The 18,842-nt window shown below is 36.1% G+C and overlaps 1 protein-coding gene across 1 annotated transcript in view; it reads left to right on the forward strand.

The window, feature by feature from the left end:
• The first annotated feature begins 7,282 nt into the window (after positions 1 to 7,282).
• LOC145671102 (uncharacterized) overlaps positions 7,283 to 18,842 on the forward strand; it is a 215,632-nt gene continuing 204,072 nt past the window's right edge. The window contains exon 1 of the mRNA XM_081739869.1: positions 7,283 to 7,315. Coding sequence (XP_081595995.1) covers positions 7,298 to 7,315 — 18 coding nt within the window. The 5' untranslated portion in view covers positions 7,283 to 7,297. The remainder of the gene's footprint in view (positions 7,316 to 18,842) is intronic.

Consider the following 18,842-nt stretch of genomic DNA (forward strand, 5'->3'; position numbering starts at 1 on the left):
ACTCTTTCAGATTTGAATGCACCCAAAGTTCCTTTCGCATTTGTACATATACAGTGGCGGCTATTTTGAAAAATATATAAACGCTAAAATATATAATAAAGAGTAAATATATTTTCCACTATTGATACTAATGGTAGATAATTATTTAACAATTAGCATCAACCACTACTGTAAAAGTAATTTCCTACTGTCATTAATCATTCATATATATATATATATATATATATATATATATATATATATATATATATATATACCGACACTATAAAGCAAGTGGGCTGATAGTATACGGTAGTGTCGGGGGTGGTGACACCTTTACATCGAACTTTACTTGTCGTGTAAATATTATTTGACATTAGTGTCTTCATCTTCGACGTACCTATGAGCAGTTTACTGTATATTCGTGTATAGAAACTGCTGAAACAAATTTCAATTTTTCAGAATGAAAAAAAAAAAAAAAAAGCCAGGGTCGAGAAGCCTTAGACAACTAACAGCAGAGATATATATTATCTTGTAAACTATTTGTCCTCAAGACCTTTAGCCAACTTGGGCCCACTACGAATAGATGATGATGGGAAAATTACTGGAATGAAGAAAGTGATAGGATACAAGAAAACTTCGAGAAAACACACACACTCGATGTTTGTACACCACAAAGCTCACATGGCACTAACCGAGATCTAACCGACTACCACACACACCAGAGGTGAATACTTCACGGTTTAGCTACCGTGACATTTCTTGTCTTGTGTGTTCTGGGTAATAACTTAGTTGTATCTTGATTAGCATGGTGCAGTCTGCTACATTTTACTTTCGTTCCCATGGTATGCTGCTATATTTTTACGAGACAAACGAGACGAGACGGGACAGAACCTCTCGAGACGAGACGGGACATGTTTTGCACGAGAAGAGACGAGACAGCCTGAAGTCTCGTCTCGTGGCAACACTAACTACGAGTGGAGTCGTTAAATTCTAATTTTAAGATATAATTTTCTTACGAAAGCAGGACGTAAGAAATAATTTTTGGAAATAAGCATCGTAAAAATGGTAGGACAACATTTTTTTAAAGGTAGTGTATCTCGCAAATCTCTGAAGCTAGTAAAATGAAACTTGGCTTATAAACCTTCCTGTTTAAAAAAAAAAAAAAAGAAAAAGAAAAAAAAAGAAAAAGAAAATTCAACATATAAAAGGAAAAGAACAAAGGAGGCACTTTCTTTAATGTTCGAATTCCCCATTACTTACTTAGATAATATTAATAAAGTAAGGAAGGATTTGCTTAAGCTAGATGAGTGAAACTCGGTATTTGAACTTTTAACTAAAAGTAATAAAATACATGTTTCAGCATCTTGAAAATTACACTTGTAAGGGGAATGAGGGTCAGTAATATTAAAATTTCCGAAGGTGAGCAAAATAGGAATAGATCTTACTCTGGGGGAAAATTTCTCCTGGGCTACAGTCTGAAGTCATCACTGGTTACAAGTGTTAGAAAGTATGGTGGTAGAGATAAAAAAAAAAAAAAAACCTTTAGTTTCAAATTTGGGTTCCCAATTACGTACATATATGTCGTTGATTTCCGGTTTTACGTTCAGTTCAATTTGGCAGTCTTACAAAGTCGAATCCCTCCTTCGTAATCACGACGTTGTATAAGAACGCAAAACTCAGAAACTCAAAAAAAAAAAAAATAAAATAAAAAAATAAAAAAAAAAATCAGCTATTGCTTCTGCACTATTTCAATGGTTCGTACTTTAATACATCCCTTCCCCAACCATGGTTGCGGCCTTGATTTAACGTAATGTTCTTGTATTAAATAAATTTATTTTAAATATATCTAAGTTTCTCATTAATTTCAATTAAGTTGCTTTGCAAAGATGCCCTAAAATTTCAGTGACGTACTACGAGCTGTAAGCCATTAACTTGTGTGGCCACCCCTGCTACAAACTACAGACTTAAATATTCGATAAAGTATTTCAGTAGTAAGTAGTGGCCACAATACTATTATGAACGTATTTAATTCCAACGGTAACAGCTATGTTAGTAATACTAAAATTATTGTTAAGAATGCTAACGAGTAAAGAGTAGTTAATTACGAGTATGACAACTATTTGCTACAGAAAGACGAATACAATAAATATATGTGTGAAAAGGGGACACGGCATAAGTCCTAAATAGCACAAGACCTAAAATCATTTCGCGGCACAAGTCCTAAACGGCACTCGACCTAAAAGTCTCTTGTGGTGCTACCATCGCGTCCGTGCCAAGAATACTATGAATCTGTTAGTCAAAGTTTTAGATATACTGTTTCATATTACAGAACAAGATTCTAGCTAAGTTCTTACAAGTAATTTGTATAAATACATATTCTATCGTTCTGAAATAAAAAAAAAAATAATAAATAAAGCCTATTGTTCTTTCTTGCTGTTTGCATGATAGCATTTGTGTGCTGACAAAATATTAACTACCTATCAAATGTGATTCCCAGATATTTCATAATGTCTGTTTGTTTTTATTATTATTTATTTCCACACCATTGATCTTATATTAGTAACATAATGTTGTGTTTTAGTTATATACGTCATAAATTTTGCTTTCTTTTGTGTTGATTTGAAGTAAATTATTTTTACATGTATATTTATCATATTCAACTCTCTCCCTAGCAATCGGCTGGATTATCAATTCAAAACAATTAGGGAATAACTAGAAAATATAAATTAAAGACGAACTGCTAACTATGTTTTTGTGAGTCAAAATAAAACATAAATTTGTTAAACTGATTCTATACATAAAACTGTGCATGTAAAGGAATAAGTTATTCCATTGCAGAGATGACTCTGTAAAATATTAATTAACTTTGAAAATCGATAAATCGTGACAATATGGGTCCCGACGAGTGTCCGATCGGGACGCAGGACAAATAAATCAGAAATCGGTACAGTCCCGACCGAATCGGGACGGTTGGCAATCCTGTATTACAGTGTCCCCATAAACAGCTTTCAGGGGTAAGGGATTTCCTGAGGTGAACAATCTTCTTTTGCCAGAATTCAAAGTCGACTCTTTTTTTTATTATTATTATTTTTTTTTTAGCTTAAGATCCACGGTTCTAATCAGTCAATCAGAATGAGAACTACATTAATAGAGTAAGGTTACTTCTATAATATCATACATCGATAGTTTAGTTGCTGCAATAGGAATAAAATTATAACGAGGGAGGCATTACTTTTTGATCCATCCTCGTATACGTGTGAAGCATAAGACGTAAATGCTCACGCCAATGAAATGTTCATATTCACTTATTGGTGAAGTGAAATGAAGTAACATTTATAGAAGTATATTATTGTTATTATGATCTAAATAAAGGAAAATCAAACTTGAATATATCCTAACCAAATTGATCAAATGGTCAATTAATAATGGGATAGAGATAAATTGGAATAAAACCATATATTCGGTTTTTACGAGGAAAAAAGTATATTCAATTCCAGTACTCTCAATAGATGGACATACTCTCTATCATAATAATCATTTTAAGTATCTTGGACTTTACTTAGATATAAAACTTAATTGGAAACACCATTTATCTTATTTAATTACAAATTTAAATAAATATCAAAATATAATTAAAAGTTTAAGTTCGAAGCGATGGGGAATCAATCCTACTTGTCTTCAAAAATTCATTACACAATGTGTCATAAATAAAATTTTATATGGAAGTATTTTTTACACTGAGAAAATGAATTACTTTTATCAGAAATTAACAAATTTCATTTATGAAATGCTCAAAATCATACTATCTCAACCTAAATTTTGCCCAAAAAATGTTATTTTTGAAGAAATTGGAACGATTCCTCTGCAGTACCAAATATGTAAACAAGGTGAAAATTTTATCTTATCTAGAATGGCAAAATCAAAAAATATTATCATTCACAAATTATACCAGATCCATTATATAGTTGAAAATAGAAGAAGGATTCCATATAAGAACAACTTACCATGGATTTATCAAGCTTTTATCAATATTAAAAGATATGAAGGAATAATATTTAAGACACCCTCTTTACCTTGTTATGTGATTGATTATTTTAGTAATTTAATACAAATAAATCTCATTACACCGAAATATTATACTTCTAAGAATATAGAAAAAACAAATAAAATCAACAAAAATATTTGGAATATATATATGGATCTACTTCCACCTAATTGTACTCTACTCTTCACGGACGCTTCAAAATATAAAGGAAAAAATGTTGGTGCAGCAATATCAATTCCGAATTTAAACTTTTTAAAAAATATAAACTTCCAAAAACTTTCACAATTGTCGTAGGAGAGGCTTTTGCAATAAGACAAGCTCTAATCCACATTAAAACTTGAAAACTTTATTGTTCATGTATATGTTCAGACGCTCTCAGTGTATTACATGCTTTACAAAAGACTAATTGGACTATCAAAACTACCTGGCTTTTACTCAATATTAAAATTTTATATAAACAATTACTAGAAAATGAGTATATAATTAAGTTTTTTTCCATCGATTTATCACTATGTATATCAATGTTATGCGCAACCAAGTAACCTATTTCTAGGTGATAAGATTATACTCTCGCAACGTGGAGTACAACAAGGCGATCCTCTAGGCCCCGCTTTGTTCGCCATGACAATTCAGTCCATAGTGTCTAGGATTAACACTGAATTAAATATCTGGTACTTAGACGATGGCACTATAGCAGGAGATCCTGACACAGTTATAAGTGAACTACACAATATTCGAACTATGGCAGCAGACATCGGTCTACACTTAAATTTTATGAAGTGTGAAGTAGGATTTTTAGGAATTTCGCAAGATCAAATAGAAGTGTTATATTCACAATTTAAAAATTCAGCACCGGGAATACAACTTATCACAACCTCGTCAGCCTTTCTACTTGGTGCAGCCCTTTCACCTGAGGCAACACGTAATTTGTTAGTCGAGAAAACTAAAAAGTTAGATTTTTTCTTGTCACGTCTGGCCCTAGTCTCCACACATTCAGCTTTTTATCTCCTTCGTGCGTCGTTCTCCATACCAAGAATAATCTATTTTTTACGCTGTTCTACTTCTTGGCGTGAAGTCGATTTACTAGAGAAGTTTGAAACCGTTCTGAAATGTGGAGTGGAATCGTTACTGAACTGTAACCTAAATAGCAACGCATGGATACAGGCCTCCCTTCCAGTTGATTCTGGAGGTCTTGGTATTCGTCGGGCTGTCGATTTGGCGTATCCTTCATTTTTAGCGTCGTTCTATGGCTCCCGGCATACCATTGAGATACTCCTCAACCAACTGAATGAGCCTCACATAGAATCTGATGTCCAAGACTGCATATCTGACTGGTCTAACCTAGTTGGTTTAAGACCTCCTGAAATAACGGGCAGAAGTTCGCAATCAATATGGGACAAGCCAATCATCAAATTATATCAATCAGTGTTATTACAAGAAGCAGACAGTCAAAAGAGTATAAGGCTAGACTTCTCGCCTCCTCATCAGCAATTTCAGGTGCTTGGCTACAAGCATTACCTTCACACACCCTAGGACTGCACCTTCCAAACGAAAGTTTTCGTATTGCAGTTGCACTTCGCCTAGGAGTAGACATCTGTGAATCACACAACTACTCTAAATGTGGTGCATCAGTGAAGCAGAATGGTCTACACGGTCTGTCTTGTATAAGTAGCTCCGGAAGACATGTGAGGCATTCGAACGTGAGTGACATTATCTGGAGAGCACTCACATCGGCGGAAGTTCCATTTGTTCGTGAACCTGTGGGGTGTAACAGATCTGATGGCAAAAGACCAGATGGCATGACGCTGGTACCATGGAAGAGGGGAAGGATTCTTCTCTGGGATTTCACTTGCTCTGACACTTTCGCGTCATCTAATCTCACTCTTTCTTCATCTCGAGAAGGAGCTATTGCAGCCCGCAGAGAATGCGAGAAAAGAAGAAAATATAAAGATCTGCTCAATAGATACATGTTCGTGCCCGTAGCCAATGAATCGAGCGGCATTTGGGGCCTCGAAGGGCTCAATTTCATCAAAGAAGTTGGCCAACGTATTGCACACGTTACTGGTGACAAGCGGGCTACTACTTTTCTGATACAGCGTATCAGCATAGCAGTTCAGCGAGGAAATGTGGCTTCCATTTTAGGTACATTACCTCCTGGAAAATTATTAGAAGAAGTTTTTCTTTTATAACTAACTGTTCAGAATTTGCTGTTTATCTTTCTGTAAAAAAAAAAAAAAAAAATTATTCGAAAAATTAAGTTTTTATATACTAAATCACATACCAACATAAATTATCATGATGAAACAGACCTGGCCGCGAAATCCGCATGTGATGATGATTGAAATAAGTCATTTAAATCTTAAGCCAGTGGTTTGTCTTCAACAATCTCAATCAATAAATGAATGGAAAGCAATTAATCGACAAGGTCCAGGCAAATTCTACTGGCAGATCATGGATATAAATACATCTAAACCTTGGAATATCATACACAACTGGACAAGACATCAAGTTATCCTATTTTATCGACTACTTTTTAATACAGCACTAACACCCCACAAATTATACAAAATAAATAAAATTGAGACTAATCTATGTTGGTGCAAAAAAGATATTGGATCTATTGACCATATAATTTTTGCTTGTGATAATAAGAAAAACAGAAGGAAATTTATAATGGATACAATTTTTAGGAATCTTGGGTATGGACCATACCGTTTACAAAATCTTCTGGCATCAAATAATTGGAAAATCATTCACACCATTATAGAATTTCTACAACTAAATGAAATTCAAATATAAAATAAATAAATAAATAAAAATGGACTAATCTGATAAAGCAATTTAGCGAAAACTCATAATTAGAAGATTATAATTAAAATTTATTTTTAAAACCAGTCCGTATAATCAAATGGAAAAAAATATAATAATTTCTATATCCAAGTCTGATAAAATTTAAAAAATTTAATTTTATGTATATCAACAGAGATCAACAATTTCAGAGAAGACCTAATAATTTGATTTCAAGGATTATACGGAACCGCATTGACAAGGAATTTTAACTTAAATTTTGGACTATTAAGACAGAATATATAACTTATACTAAGCAAACCAATAGAGTGTAATAGGGAATACAGTTCGAAGCTGCTTAAATAAAACCTAAACCCTACTTCTGGGTTAAAGAAAGAAAGAAAGAATTATTGTTATTTTGTGACTGTTTCTAAATCAGAAGGTTATTTCTTTAGCGGATTATTTTGTGACTAGAAACAAATTATGACAACTTTAGCAAAGGTAAGTGATTTGTCTAATTGATATAATTTACAAATTTAAAATAGCCGTACATGAATCTTCTTTTGTAATACTGCATATCTTTTTTCCTGTAACAGGCAGCAGAGATCGTGCGATATTTTTTTATTTCTGTGTTTAAGGAAATATGCTGTCATTTACAGTTTTCTTAAAACAGAAAAACAATATTTTCTGTTGGTGCTGATGTCTGCTTCTATCTAATTTAGCCTATATATTCAGCAATGATTTAAATTTGCTTACCTAAAACGTAAATTAAAATTATCGTTATAATAATCACAATATTGAAAATCAATTCAGAATAACTAAGTAGGTAACAACATTGTCCTGTGGTTCAGGTTTAATCCAAGTAAGTGTCCATTTTCATTAGCCTTTAGAAATTTGGGTGTTAATTTAAGCAACCGTACATAAACTCATGATTTATGTAATTTATTCTTCACAAAATTGGCTAGAAGTACATGATAAATTGTTTTTTTATGGAAGGAGTTGCATTTTTGGGTGCACATTCAATTCAGGAGGCTTGAATCGTTATGCGGGCATAGCCAAAGTTAGTTTAGGTTAGATGAGATTAGGGTAGTTTAGACTATGTTAGGTTTCATTCATTTAGTACATAGCTAGATTTCGCTCGGCGGTTCTTATCGGAATTTCACCCCTTATGGGTATAAATAAAGTGTGTGGACATATGTTATGAAAACGATAGTGCAAAAATAACTAACAGATGCTAGGTGGTCAATAAAAAAGTGTATATAGCCCGCATAAGAGCAGGGCGAAGATGGTGTGCCCCCGCGGAAGTATGTCCGTAGCGAACAGGCGCGTCAGCGACTGTGAGTATGTGCGTAAGCGAGGATACGCTGGATGTACGCTGTGTTACTCATGTAACTAGGTGCCAGTCGGAGAACTTCATCGTTATGGATAACAACGTAACACCGTGCATTCATATTGGGAATTCAGTTTCGCATGGTTTCCTTACGGAATGTTACGTGATTTAAAAAAACGCGTTGGATTATATTCTTGAACAATATTACGGATAGACGTAAAATCTCCATATATTTTAAATATTTATATATTCCTCTGTTGAAATAAATCTCTGTTCTGTAAATTTTACAAACCTATGGCTAACTAAACTAGGATGGCACCGAATCCTATAAAACTAATCAAGAAAGCAAATATTTTGATAATCATTTACTTTTGGGGGGGGGGGAGGCGCACAGACTGACGACAGCTAATTTTATTCTTTTGCCATTTAATAAAACAAAGATAAAATAACATTTGATTCTACTATAATTCATGCCACACAACGTTCTATTATTTCAATTTATAATTCCTTCACAGTTCTTTGGATCCAAACAGTTCCGGTTCTAGTTATCATATAAGTTCCCGTATAATTCATTTATCAGTTAGTTTTGCTCGTAATCTGTGTAGATGCTACAAAATGATTGGTTCTTTTTGTCCTATGGTAACATGTAAACAGTGAGCTTCGTTTCACAATGTGAAACTACGGTAAATTTTCAAACTGGGAATTCAATGCTCTAACTTGAAGCACTGAGTTTATAACTACTGGTTGTAATACATTAATAAGATCAAAGATAGAACCTGTTCCTCGGAAGCTGGATCCGTATGCCATTACATGACTCGCTATGCCTTACTCTTTTTGTTCTATGGTGATAAAGGTCGAAACCGGAAATTGTTAATTTGAACCACTTCCGGACTGAATAGGTGGTTAAGGGAGGAGTTAGAACCTACTCTTGAGAGGCTGAATCAATTGCAAAAAACTACATATCGATATCAATATTGATTGCTATACGGAAGTCAATATTTTAAATCGGAAGCTCTAGTAAATTTCAACCACTTCCAGTTTTGATAGAATGCTGTGGGTTGTAACGATACCGGTATGCTCTCTTGAGATACGAATCAATTGCAGAAAACCGCTTGACGCTATCTATTATCATTTTTATTCTATGGCAATAAGTGTCAAAACCGAAAATGACTTATTTGAACCACTTCCAGTCAGAGGTAAAAGTGGATCTGAAATGGTAGGGGAACGCATGACGTCACACCGTCCCCCTTGTCTATCTTTGAACATTATAATTTTCTTAGGAAGTGGGGGACGCCATAGATATTTTATGGAAGCGGGGGAACGGCGGACACGGCACTAGTCCTAAACGGCACAAGACCAAAAAATCATTTCGCGGCACAAGTCCTAAACGGCACTGGACCTAAAAGTCCCTTGTGGGGCTACCATCGCGTCCGTACCAGGAATACTGTCAATCTGTTAGTCAAACTTTTAGATGTACTGTTTCATATTACAGAACCAGATTCTAGCTTAGTCCTTACAAGTAATCTGTATAAATACATATTCTATCGTTCTGAAATAAAATAAATAAATAAATAAAGCCTATTGTCCTTTCTTATTCTTTCCATTGTAAATTTTAACTTCCTACCAAATGTTATTCTCAGATCTTTCATAATGTCTATTTTTCTCTATTTCCACATCATTGACCTCGTATTAACAACATAATATTGTGTTTTAGTTATGTGCGTCATAAACTTTGCTTTCTTTGTCCTGATTTGAAGTAAATTATTTTTACAGGGTAACATTCAGTACCGGCGGAAGGGCCGGGCGAGCCGGGCAACCGCCCGGGGCGCCAAATTTTAGGGGAGTTTGGGGGGCGCCAAAATCCTTGCTAAACTTATATTATTGTAAACTGTGAACTAAAAATTAACTTTTTCATAAATTGTGTAGCAACATTGGTTACTACCTCATGCCATAGGCCTCACTCTTTATAACAACCCCGGTTTCTTCTTGAATCTCCTATAAAGGAAATCCCTTCATCCCTTCACCTTATTTGTCTATAAAAAAATCTCCGCTGATAAAGCTAAAGGCTATTGTTGAGAGTTGGGAGTTTTGAGGAACAATAACACGCTCTGACACTTACAACCGCCGCGGTGCCGACAATTGCACTCCTTGCGACAAAGCTATGTCGGCCGCTCTAACAATACACACAAACAATATTGAGTTATCGGCAACCAAAAAGAAATTAGTCCTGTTTGTACTGTCAAATTCTCGTGAAAGAAAATTATAAATCAGAAGTCATGTACATGTAGTGCAGGCTTCATGGTGTGCGTGTTCTTCTTTTGTCTCCTGAATTTCGACTCTTAGTAAAAAAGAATCGTTGCGTTAATGTGTTCTTTATCAACATGTCGGAAAAAAGAAGCCTTCTGGAAATGTATACAGAAAAAGAAGAGCACAATTATCGGCTGAAAATGAGAAACAGGCAGCAGCATTAAAGAAATTCTTTCGTACTCCTGAAACAGACAATAATGGAAATGAAAACGTAGAACCAGAGAATGAGGAAACCAGCAAGAAATCAACAAATATTCCAGAAGATAACAACACAGTACAGGTAAGTAGGCCTACATTACGTAACGTATTTTCGTTTTATTGCGTTTAATAAAGAAGAGGTGTTTACACACGTAGCGTCTTAGCAGGCTGGGGTGGGTAGGGTGGCGGCCTCTCAGATAGGCGGCAAACCTCAGGCTCAAAGAAAGTTCTTTCCCCATTGATATAAGTAGCAATAATTACATTCTATACCAACACTGATGCTCGATACATGTACCAAAGCGATAAGACTTTTACTCGTTAGATGTGTATTAACCAACTTTAGCTGTATTTCAAGCATTCATCTATAAGTAGAGGGCCTCCATAGTCTAGAGGTTAAAGCATTGGACTCATGTCTACGTGCTCCTGGGTTCAATCCCCGGACTTTCCGCTTTTCAACGGCAGGAAAACTGGGGAGTCACATAAATAAAGATATGACGGTCACTTGGCGGGTAGTGACACGACCGGCTGACCCGCGTTCTGTTACCCAGGTGGATGAATTTTTACCACTCGCTACCAGATGGCGTTGGAGCAGGCCCAGGATCTATTGGTCTGCCGTGCCAGTGATTATTATTATTACTATTATTATTAGTATTATTAGTATTGTAGTAGTAATAGTAGTGTTATCGTCTACTAAGTAGAATTCTGAAGATTTAAAATGTATGATTGTTATCGTTAACAGATCCCCGTGGACTAACTACCACTATTTTGGAAGAATTAGAAAAACTGAAAATTCCTCTCTCAAACATGCGTGGCCAAGGGTATGATAATGGTGCCAATATGAAAGGAAAGCACTCAGGCGTTCAAAAATGAATATTAGATCTAAATAGTCGAGCATTTTTTTGTCCCTTATAGCTCCCACTCATTGAATTTGGTTGTAAATGATTCTGCAATGTGCTGTAGTGAGACTGTAAATTTTTTTGCTTTATTGCAAGAAGTATACAATTATGTTTCTAGTTCCACATATCGTTGGTCTGTTCTGAAAAACATATATCCAATTTCACTTTGAAACCTCTTAGTGATACTAGATGGGAGAGTTGTATTGGTGCTGTCAAATCGTTTCGCTACCAGTTTGGAGAAATTTACGACCCAGGCGAAAAAAACAGGCACCTGTACATGCTATGTGTTACAGGCGCCTGTAATGCTCTGGAATTGGAACACTGTTTTCCACATGTACATTGTATGTACTAGGGATGGCCAATTCCGGAATTTTTACTTTCCGGAATCCGGAAAGTAAAATCGGAAAATTCCGGAATTCGGAAAAATTCCGGATTTCGGAAAAATTCCGGATTTCGGAAAAAATCCGGAATTCAGAAAAATTCCGGAATTCGGAAAAAATCCGGATTTCGGAAAAAATCCGGAATTCAGAAAAAATCCGGAATTCGGAAAAATTCCGGATTTCGGAAAAAATCCGGAATTCAGAAAAAATCCGGAATTCGGAAAAATTCCGGAATTCGGAAAAATTCCGGAATTCGGAAAAAATCCGGAATTCAGAAAAAATCCGGAATTCGGAAAAATTCCGGAATTCGGAAAAAATCCGGAATTCAGAAAAAATCCGGAATTCGGAAAAATTCCGGATTTCGGAAAAAATCCGGAATTCGGAAAAATTCCGGAATTCGGAAAAATTATTTTTTCTTTTTGTAATCCTAAGAATTTTGTTCAAATGCAAACGAACAAATTTCCTTTTTGTAATCCTAAGAATGTATGATGCAAGTTAAGCTGAAACTTACATCCTAAAGTATACACTACTCAATCGTTAATGAGATGTAGTCCAAAAGTACGATGTACTCCTAATATTTAATTTTTGTTTTACTGTAATATTGTCCAGAGGTAAGACATATATCACACTGAGATAAACAACTTGACATAATGAAGATGTTATCATACGTAGTTTTCCAGAAAATCGTGAGAAACGATTTTTTATGAAGTTAAAATATGCGTCGCTTGTTGCCAGTGTGATGCAATTGATAACTTTTATGCTGGAATAGTCTTATTATTATTATTATTAATCGTTTATGTACTGTAAAAGAAAAATATGAACCTTTAAGTAGTAGATTTTATCTGTTGTTTTTTGATATCTTCTAACAGTAATAACAAATTGCTTGTAAATACGCAATGATTATCAAGGACAATGGCATATTAATGTAAGGACTACTCTGCAGATTAGCAATAAACAATAAACAATAACAGATAAACAATAGTCCCAAAAAAAAAAGTAACTAACTTGGGCACGTCAGAATGTTCGCGAGAATATAGGGACGCATTGAGACTAGCAAAAAACGTGGTGTTATTATTACTCAAAGGGCCGTACGATGGAGGCATTAACGTTAATGTTAATGGCACCAATGAGCACTTACTTGCTCTAACGGTTAACCTCATTTTTGAGATGATTCTTAGAAGTGGGCGTGTTGGCATGCAGTTGGAGTACTAACGATTTGCGTCACTATCGAACACTAACGTAGCACTAGCGACGTTTAAAGTCGAAATTGGAGTCTGACATAAGTGGCTTGTCAACTTCACGGACATTATATTTTCCTTGAATGCGAGAATTTTGCGCCCGGGAAATTTTCGCCCTACCACAAAAATAGGAAAAAATGCGCTCGCAATATATTTGCACTGGGATGTTTGCGCCCTACCCCAAAAAGAGGGGAAAATGCGCCGGCTATATATTTGCACTGGGATGTTAGCGTCCTACAATTCAACTTATTATTGTATTGTGTAAAGTAACTTCCACTCGCACTTGAACTAGGCTTGTCTCTCATCGTCTCAGTGAGTTACTCCATCCGTTATAATATTCCGAACAAATGAAAAAAAATACAATTTTAGTTCACTAAAGGGCAATCCATACAAATACAATTTTTCATTATACTACAAAATTTACAATAAACGTATAAATGACTGATATATAATTATTTATTAATATAATCAAAGAGTATAATTTAATCTACAAAAGGCTGTTTGGCTCTACCCAGATATCTCTGTTCACAATCCTTGCGAGTTGTTTGGCTTTTCAGAACACAAAATATAGAAAAGAAAATGTAAAGTGAATGTAAAATCAGTTCAGTAATATTATCAAGAAAACTATTTACAGTGTGTTTACTTGCTGGAATTACACTTCAAACACACAATTGCGTTCAGTCGTTCTTTCAGGAAAAATGTTCCGGGGGGCACATTTAGTATTCCGGAGGGGGGTCACTGCTGGTACTATTCTATTTATTATTATATTATAGACGTATTATTTTGGTCTCCTCCGAGGGGGCACTCTGAGAGCTCTGGGGAGGCCCGTGTTCCCCCAAAATCATCTCTGGAAGAAGCAGTGATTGCGTTGATCCGTTGTGTTCTTTTGGCTTATATTGAAGTTTATTCTCCCCTTATATAGCCACAATGAAAATAAATCACAAATGGCATGGTTGTGAGGGGAGGATTGTTTATGTTGTAATGTCAGCCCCTCCGAGGAAATGCGTAAGCTCCAATAGGTTCTTTTATTTCGCAGGGCTCAAACTTCCCGGTGGAGGTACATCGCAGACGCAATTTTCCCTGTTCTTGAGGTAGGGCGCAAATTTCCCAGACGCAAAATTCTCGACACAGTTAGAATGACCTCGGAAGACGATATCTTTTTCAATACTTTTTTAATATTCTTTTACTCGAGATTTCTTCATAGCTTCTTATTAAAATACTTACTAATATATCCTCATTTTATTGTCCTAACCAATCAATATGGGTATGTTGTCAGTAAAATATTTAGATTGATCGAGCCTCTGGTGTGTAACCACAGTATTTCATATCATGCCCCCATTAGAAATCTTGGCTAAACGAACCAATATATGTTGCCAATAAAATAGTTTAGAATGATTGAGCCCCTGGTAAATAACCACAGTATTTCGTGACAGACCCCCTCCCCCTCCTTCCTATTACCATATTCTAGCTACGTGCCTGGCTCAGCTAATTCTCTACATTCTTTACCAAGCACACATTTTCTAAAGCGGAAAATGCTCTCTAAATACCTAAGCTCATTATTTTCAGCAGATGCACAAACTGGGTAACATTCTATCTACATGAATGTTATATATGTCGATTACTGGAAACCGCTTCTCGCTATCTATTACCATATTTACTATATAATGATTAACGTTAAAACCGGAAATGGTGGTTTGTACCGCTTCCGGTTTGAATATTACATTCATCAGGGAACTCGATTCTTAACTATTGACTCTGTACATCATGGCCAAAATTGATTGGTAATCCATCAGATAGTTCTTGAGACTGTTTGTTTCACTGACGGACAGAATGAATATATGGCTATAGAGTTTTGATAAACTAAATTCGTTAATGAGTGATGATGGAACAAATATAAGAAAGGGAACCAAGAGTACCACCGGGAAAATTTTCGAACACAAAATTAGCCATTGAAAACCCACATGTCCTGGGTTAGAATACCATAGATGAAAACTCTACCACTGAGTCATCAATCACCCGCTTATTAGTTTCATTAATTATTATATTAATATAAATTAATGAATGCCTGCTTATGTTAATTATTGAACAATTACATTGTATACTTCGTAAAGTCAAAAATTATAAATTTGTATTTACTGTACATACAGTGAGCGCAGAAAGTGTTCGTACACCTATGCTATTGAAACGAGAATGCCTGCGAAAAAGAAACAGAAAATTTAAGAAGTGTAATAACACACACAATATGAATAATGAAAACTAAGCTTTATGAATATATCAATAAAGAACCACAAAGACAAGTTTAATGGTCAGAAAGTAAATAAATTCCGTAGAAAATGTATAGAGTAGACGCAAAAAGTGATCGTACACCTGACGTACGAATACGAAACAAAGATACCACAACTGGGGTTCACTAGTATTCACCTGAGTATACACCTCTGTATAGCATGACGAGTAACAGAATGAGTTTAGTTGTGAATAGGAGTGAAAAAACTGCACGGTGGGCTGTCGAAATGGGAAGCAACCGAACAGAAACAAATGAGGAGACAAGAAAAGTAATTATTAAAGTGCATAAGAAGGGTAAGTCTTTGAGAAAGATAGCAAACCTCAGGGGCAGATCCAGAGGGGGGCGATCGGGGCCATCGTCCCCCCCCCCACAAGAGGAAACTTTCTTATTTTATATATAAATAAACCCATCCATAACAAGTTTCGAGCTCTTAAAAGTAGCAGTATTACTGCCGACCGCCCCTTCCCCAGAAGTCCGTCCTGGATCCGCCCCTGTATAGAGTAGCCACAATCGAGTATTTTCCGCTGTATGTTTGGAGTCGTCGTCTTGCTGAACAATAAATTGTTTTCAAGAACCATCTTCTGCGCACTAGTATGGAGATATTCCTTTAATATGTTAATATACACTTTGTGGATCATCACTCCATCGATAAGGTGGAGACGACCCACTCATGAGGCACTCATACAACCCCAGACGAGCACGGACCCTCCTCCGTGTCTTACTTTAGGGACGAGATTTTGAGGATTCATCTCTGTATTCACCTTGCGCCATACCATACGCCTCCCATTGGACTCGATAAAATTAAATTTACTTTCGTCCGAAAATATGACCCTATTCCAGAAAGAAGCCTGATCCCTTATCTTTATACTCTTTTTCAAACTTTAGTCTCTTTATACGATTTGTCTTGTTCACCTAGAACATTTTCCTGGCTATCCGACCATGATACCCTGCAAATATTCCGCACTGTACTGGCTGATACTTTCACCGCGTGTTTCCAAATCCGTTGCCAATTGCACAGCACTACTTTTTGGAACCTTTTTTCTTTCCCTAATAATGTAACGTTTAACTTGTTCACTCAACACTCTTGGTCTTCCAGTTCTTTTTATTATTATTATTATTATTATTATTATTATTATTATTATTATTATTATTATTATTATTATTATTATGGTTTCGCACAGTGATAGAAACATTATACATCGCATTTATTGTTTGTACTGTTGAACGAGGCCTGTCTGCAAGGTTTGCCAGGGGCGGATCCAGGACGGACTTCTGGGGGGGGCGGTCGGCGGTAATACTGCTACTTTTAAGAGCTCCAAACTTGTTATGGATGGGTTTATTTATATATAAAATAAGAGTTTCCTCTTGTGGGGGGGCGATCGCCCCGATCGCCCCCCTCTGGATCCGCCCCTGACTCTATAATACCTTGAAACAGCTTCGCACACCACCCCAATCCCCAGACATGAACCCCATAGAACATCTATGATCTCTTCTGGAGACAAGAATCAGAAGGCACAGCTTGTCTACTAAAGAAGGCCTAAGAAAAGCTATTCAAGAAGAATGGGACATAATCAGTCCCGAAGCTACAGAACTACGAACTACCAGGCACGTAGCCAAGGGGGGGGTCCGGACCCCCCCCCTTCGAGACCAGAAATGAAAAAATTAAGGAAGGATAAAATAAAATGAAATGACAAAAAGAAAGATCAGCGTTAAAAATTAAAAAAAAAACTACAGGAAGGTTTTGCTTACTCTTTCTTATGAGGAGATTTGTATTACTTGAAATATGGTAGCGAGGTAAGCGAGATATTCTGGAAGACTCAGGGAATTTGAAATTTCAAGAAAAGCTATGGAATTCTCAGAATTTCTGCTACTAGTCAGGGAGATTTCAAGCTTTCGAAAGCATAATGCTGTTGTGTAACAGCGTGGACATTTTTAGTCGTAATTTTTCGTCATCGCATCCTTGCAGTATCAAACATGTTATTTCAAGTACCATTTTCTATTGCTCCTTTAACCTGTCATTTGGAACCGACAATAGTTGACGGTAATAATAAAAACAAAAATTTGTTGAAAGAAAGTTCTGTTAGCATTTGATTCAACAGAGAAAGGAATTCATATATTGTAAAACTAGTTGAATATACACATGCTTCGCACAGGGGCTGTATTTGGAAGTCAACGCCTGTGGGAGTATCGGGAGTATCTCCATTGATCTCAGCGACCGCGAAAACTATGGACTTGATATCTGTCATTTTGGGCTATTGTTTACACGTCTCCCCGCTGACTCCCGGCCCGCATACACCGTACAATTGTAACTAAATTTGCAAGTCATTGCTAATGGAAGTATCACCATTGATTTTAGCGACCGCGAAAACTATGGATTTGACACTAATATCGGTCATTTTGGATTACTTTTATATGTCTTGGTATCTCACCACCCCCTTGGGTGGCTCCCGACCCGGAGCCGAATAGCGTGAATTTGGAAGTTAATACGATAGGAGTTTCACCATTGAGTTCAGCGACCGCGAAAATATGAATTCGGCACTTAATAGCTCAAGTGGTAGAGCGTTGGCTTCGCATTCGGGAGGTCGTGGCTTCGAATCCCGCTGCCGACATCTTGACTGAGGTTTTCGAGTGTTTCCCTCAGTTTTACCACCTCTGAGCTGTATCTGGTGCTTGTTAAATAAATAAATAAATAAATATCGGCTATTTTCTACTACTTTTACATGTTCCAATAAACGCCCCCCTGAGACTCCCCTGGTTCGAATTTCGACAACAACGTTTCACTCTGGTCTGGAGCCTGGACCAAGGTATTTGTGACTAGAATTTGGTAACTCTCGTTCAATTTGTCTGGTTCCCAAGCCGGTTCCGGTAAACGCCCCCCTGAGACCACCCTGTTTCGAAATTTAAAAAAACGCTTCGTCTTGATCTGGTGCCTGGGCCAAGGTACCCCTGACCAAAATTTGGTAACTCTCGGTCTACTCGTCTGGTGCCCAGGCCGCACACAGACAAACACACAAACAAACTCTTTATTTTATTTATATTAGAAGATAGTTTACAAGACTTTTTATAATAATTGAGGTCATAACGAAAGGAAAATTTTTATATTTGAATAAACAGGAGAAGGACGTAAATATTGTAAAATCTTTTTCAATACTTTTTTTTTTTTTTTTTTACTATTTTGCTTGAAATTTCTTCATAGTTTGTTATTAGAATACTTGCCAACATATACTCATTTTATTGTCCTAACAAACCAATATATGTTGATAGTAATGTAGTTTAGATTGATCGAGCTCCTGGACCTTCAGAATTTCATGTCACTCCCCCTCCCCCCGTTACGAAATCCTGGCTAAACGAACCAATATATGTTCCAGTAAAATAGTTTAGAATGATCGAGCCCC

The sequence above is a fragment of the Thermobia domestica genome, chromosome 15 (genome assembly GCF_964235325.1).
Source record: "Thermobia domestica chromosome 15, izTheDome1.hap1.1, whole genome shotgun sequence".
NCBI lineage: Eukaryota > Metazoa > Arthropoda > Insecta > Zygentoma > Lepismatidae > Thermobia > Thermobia domestica.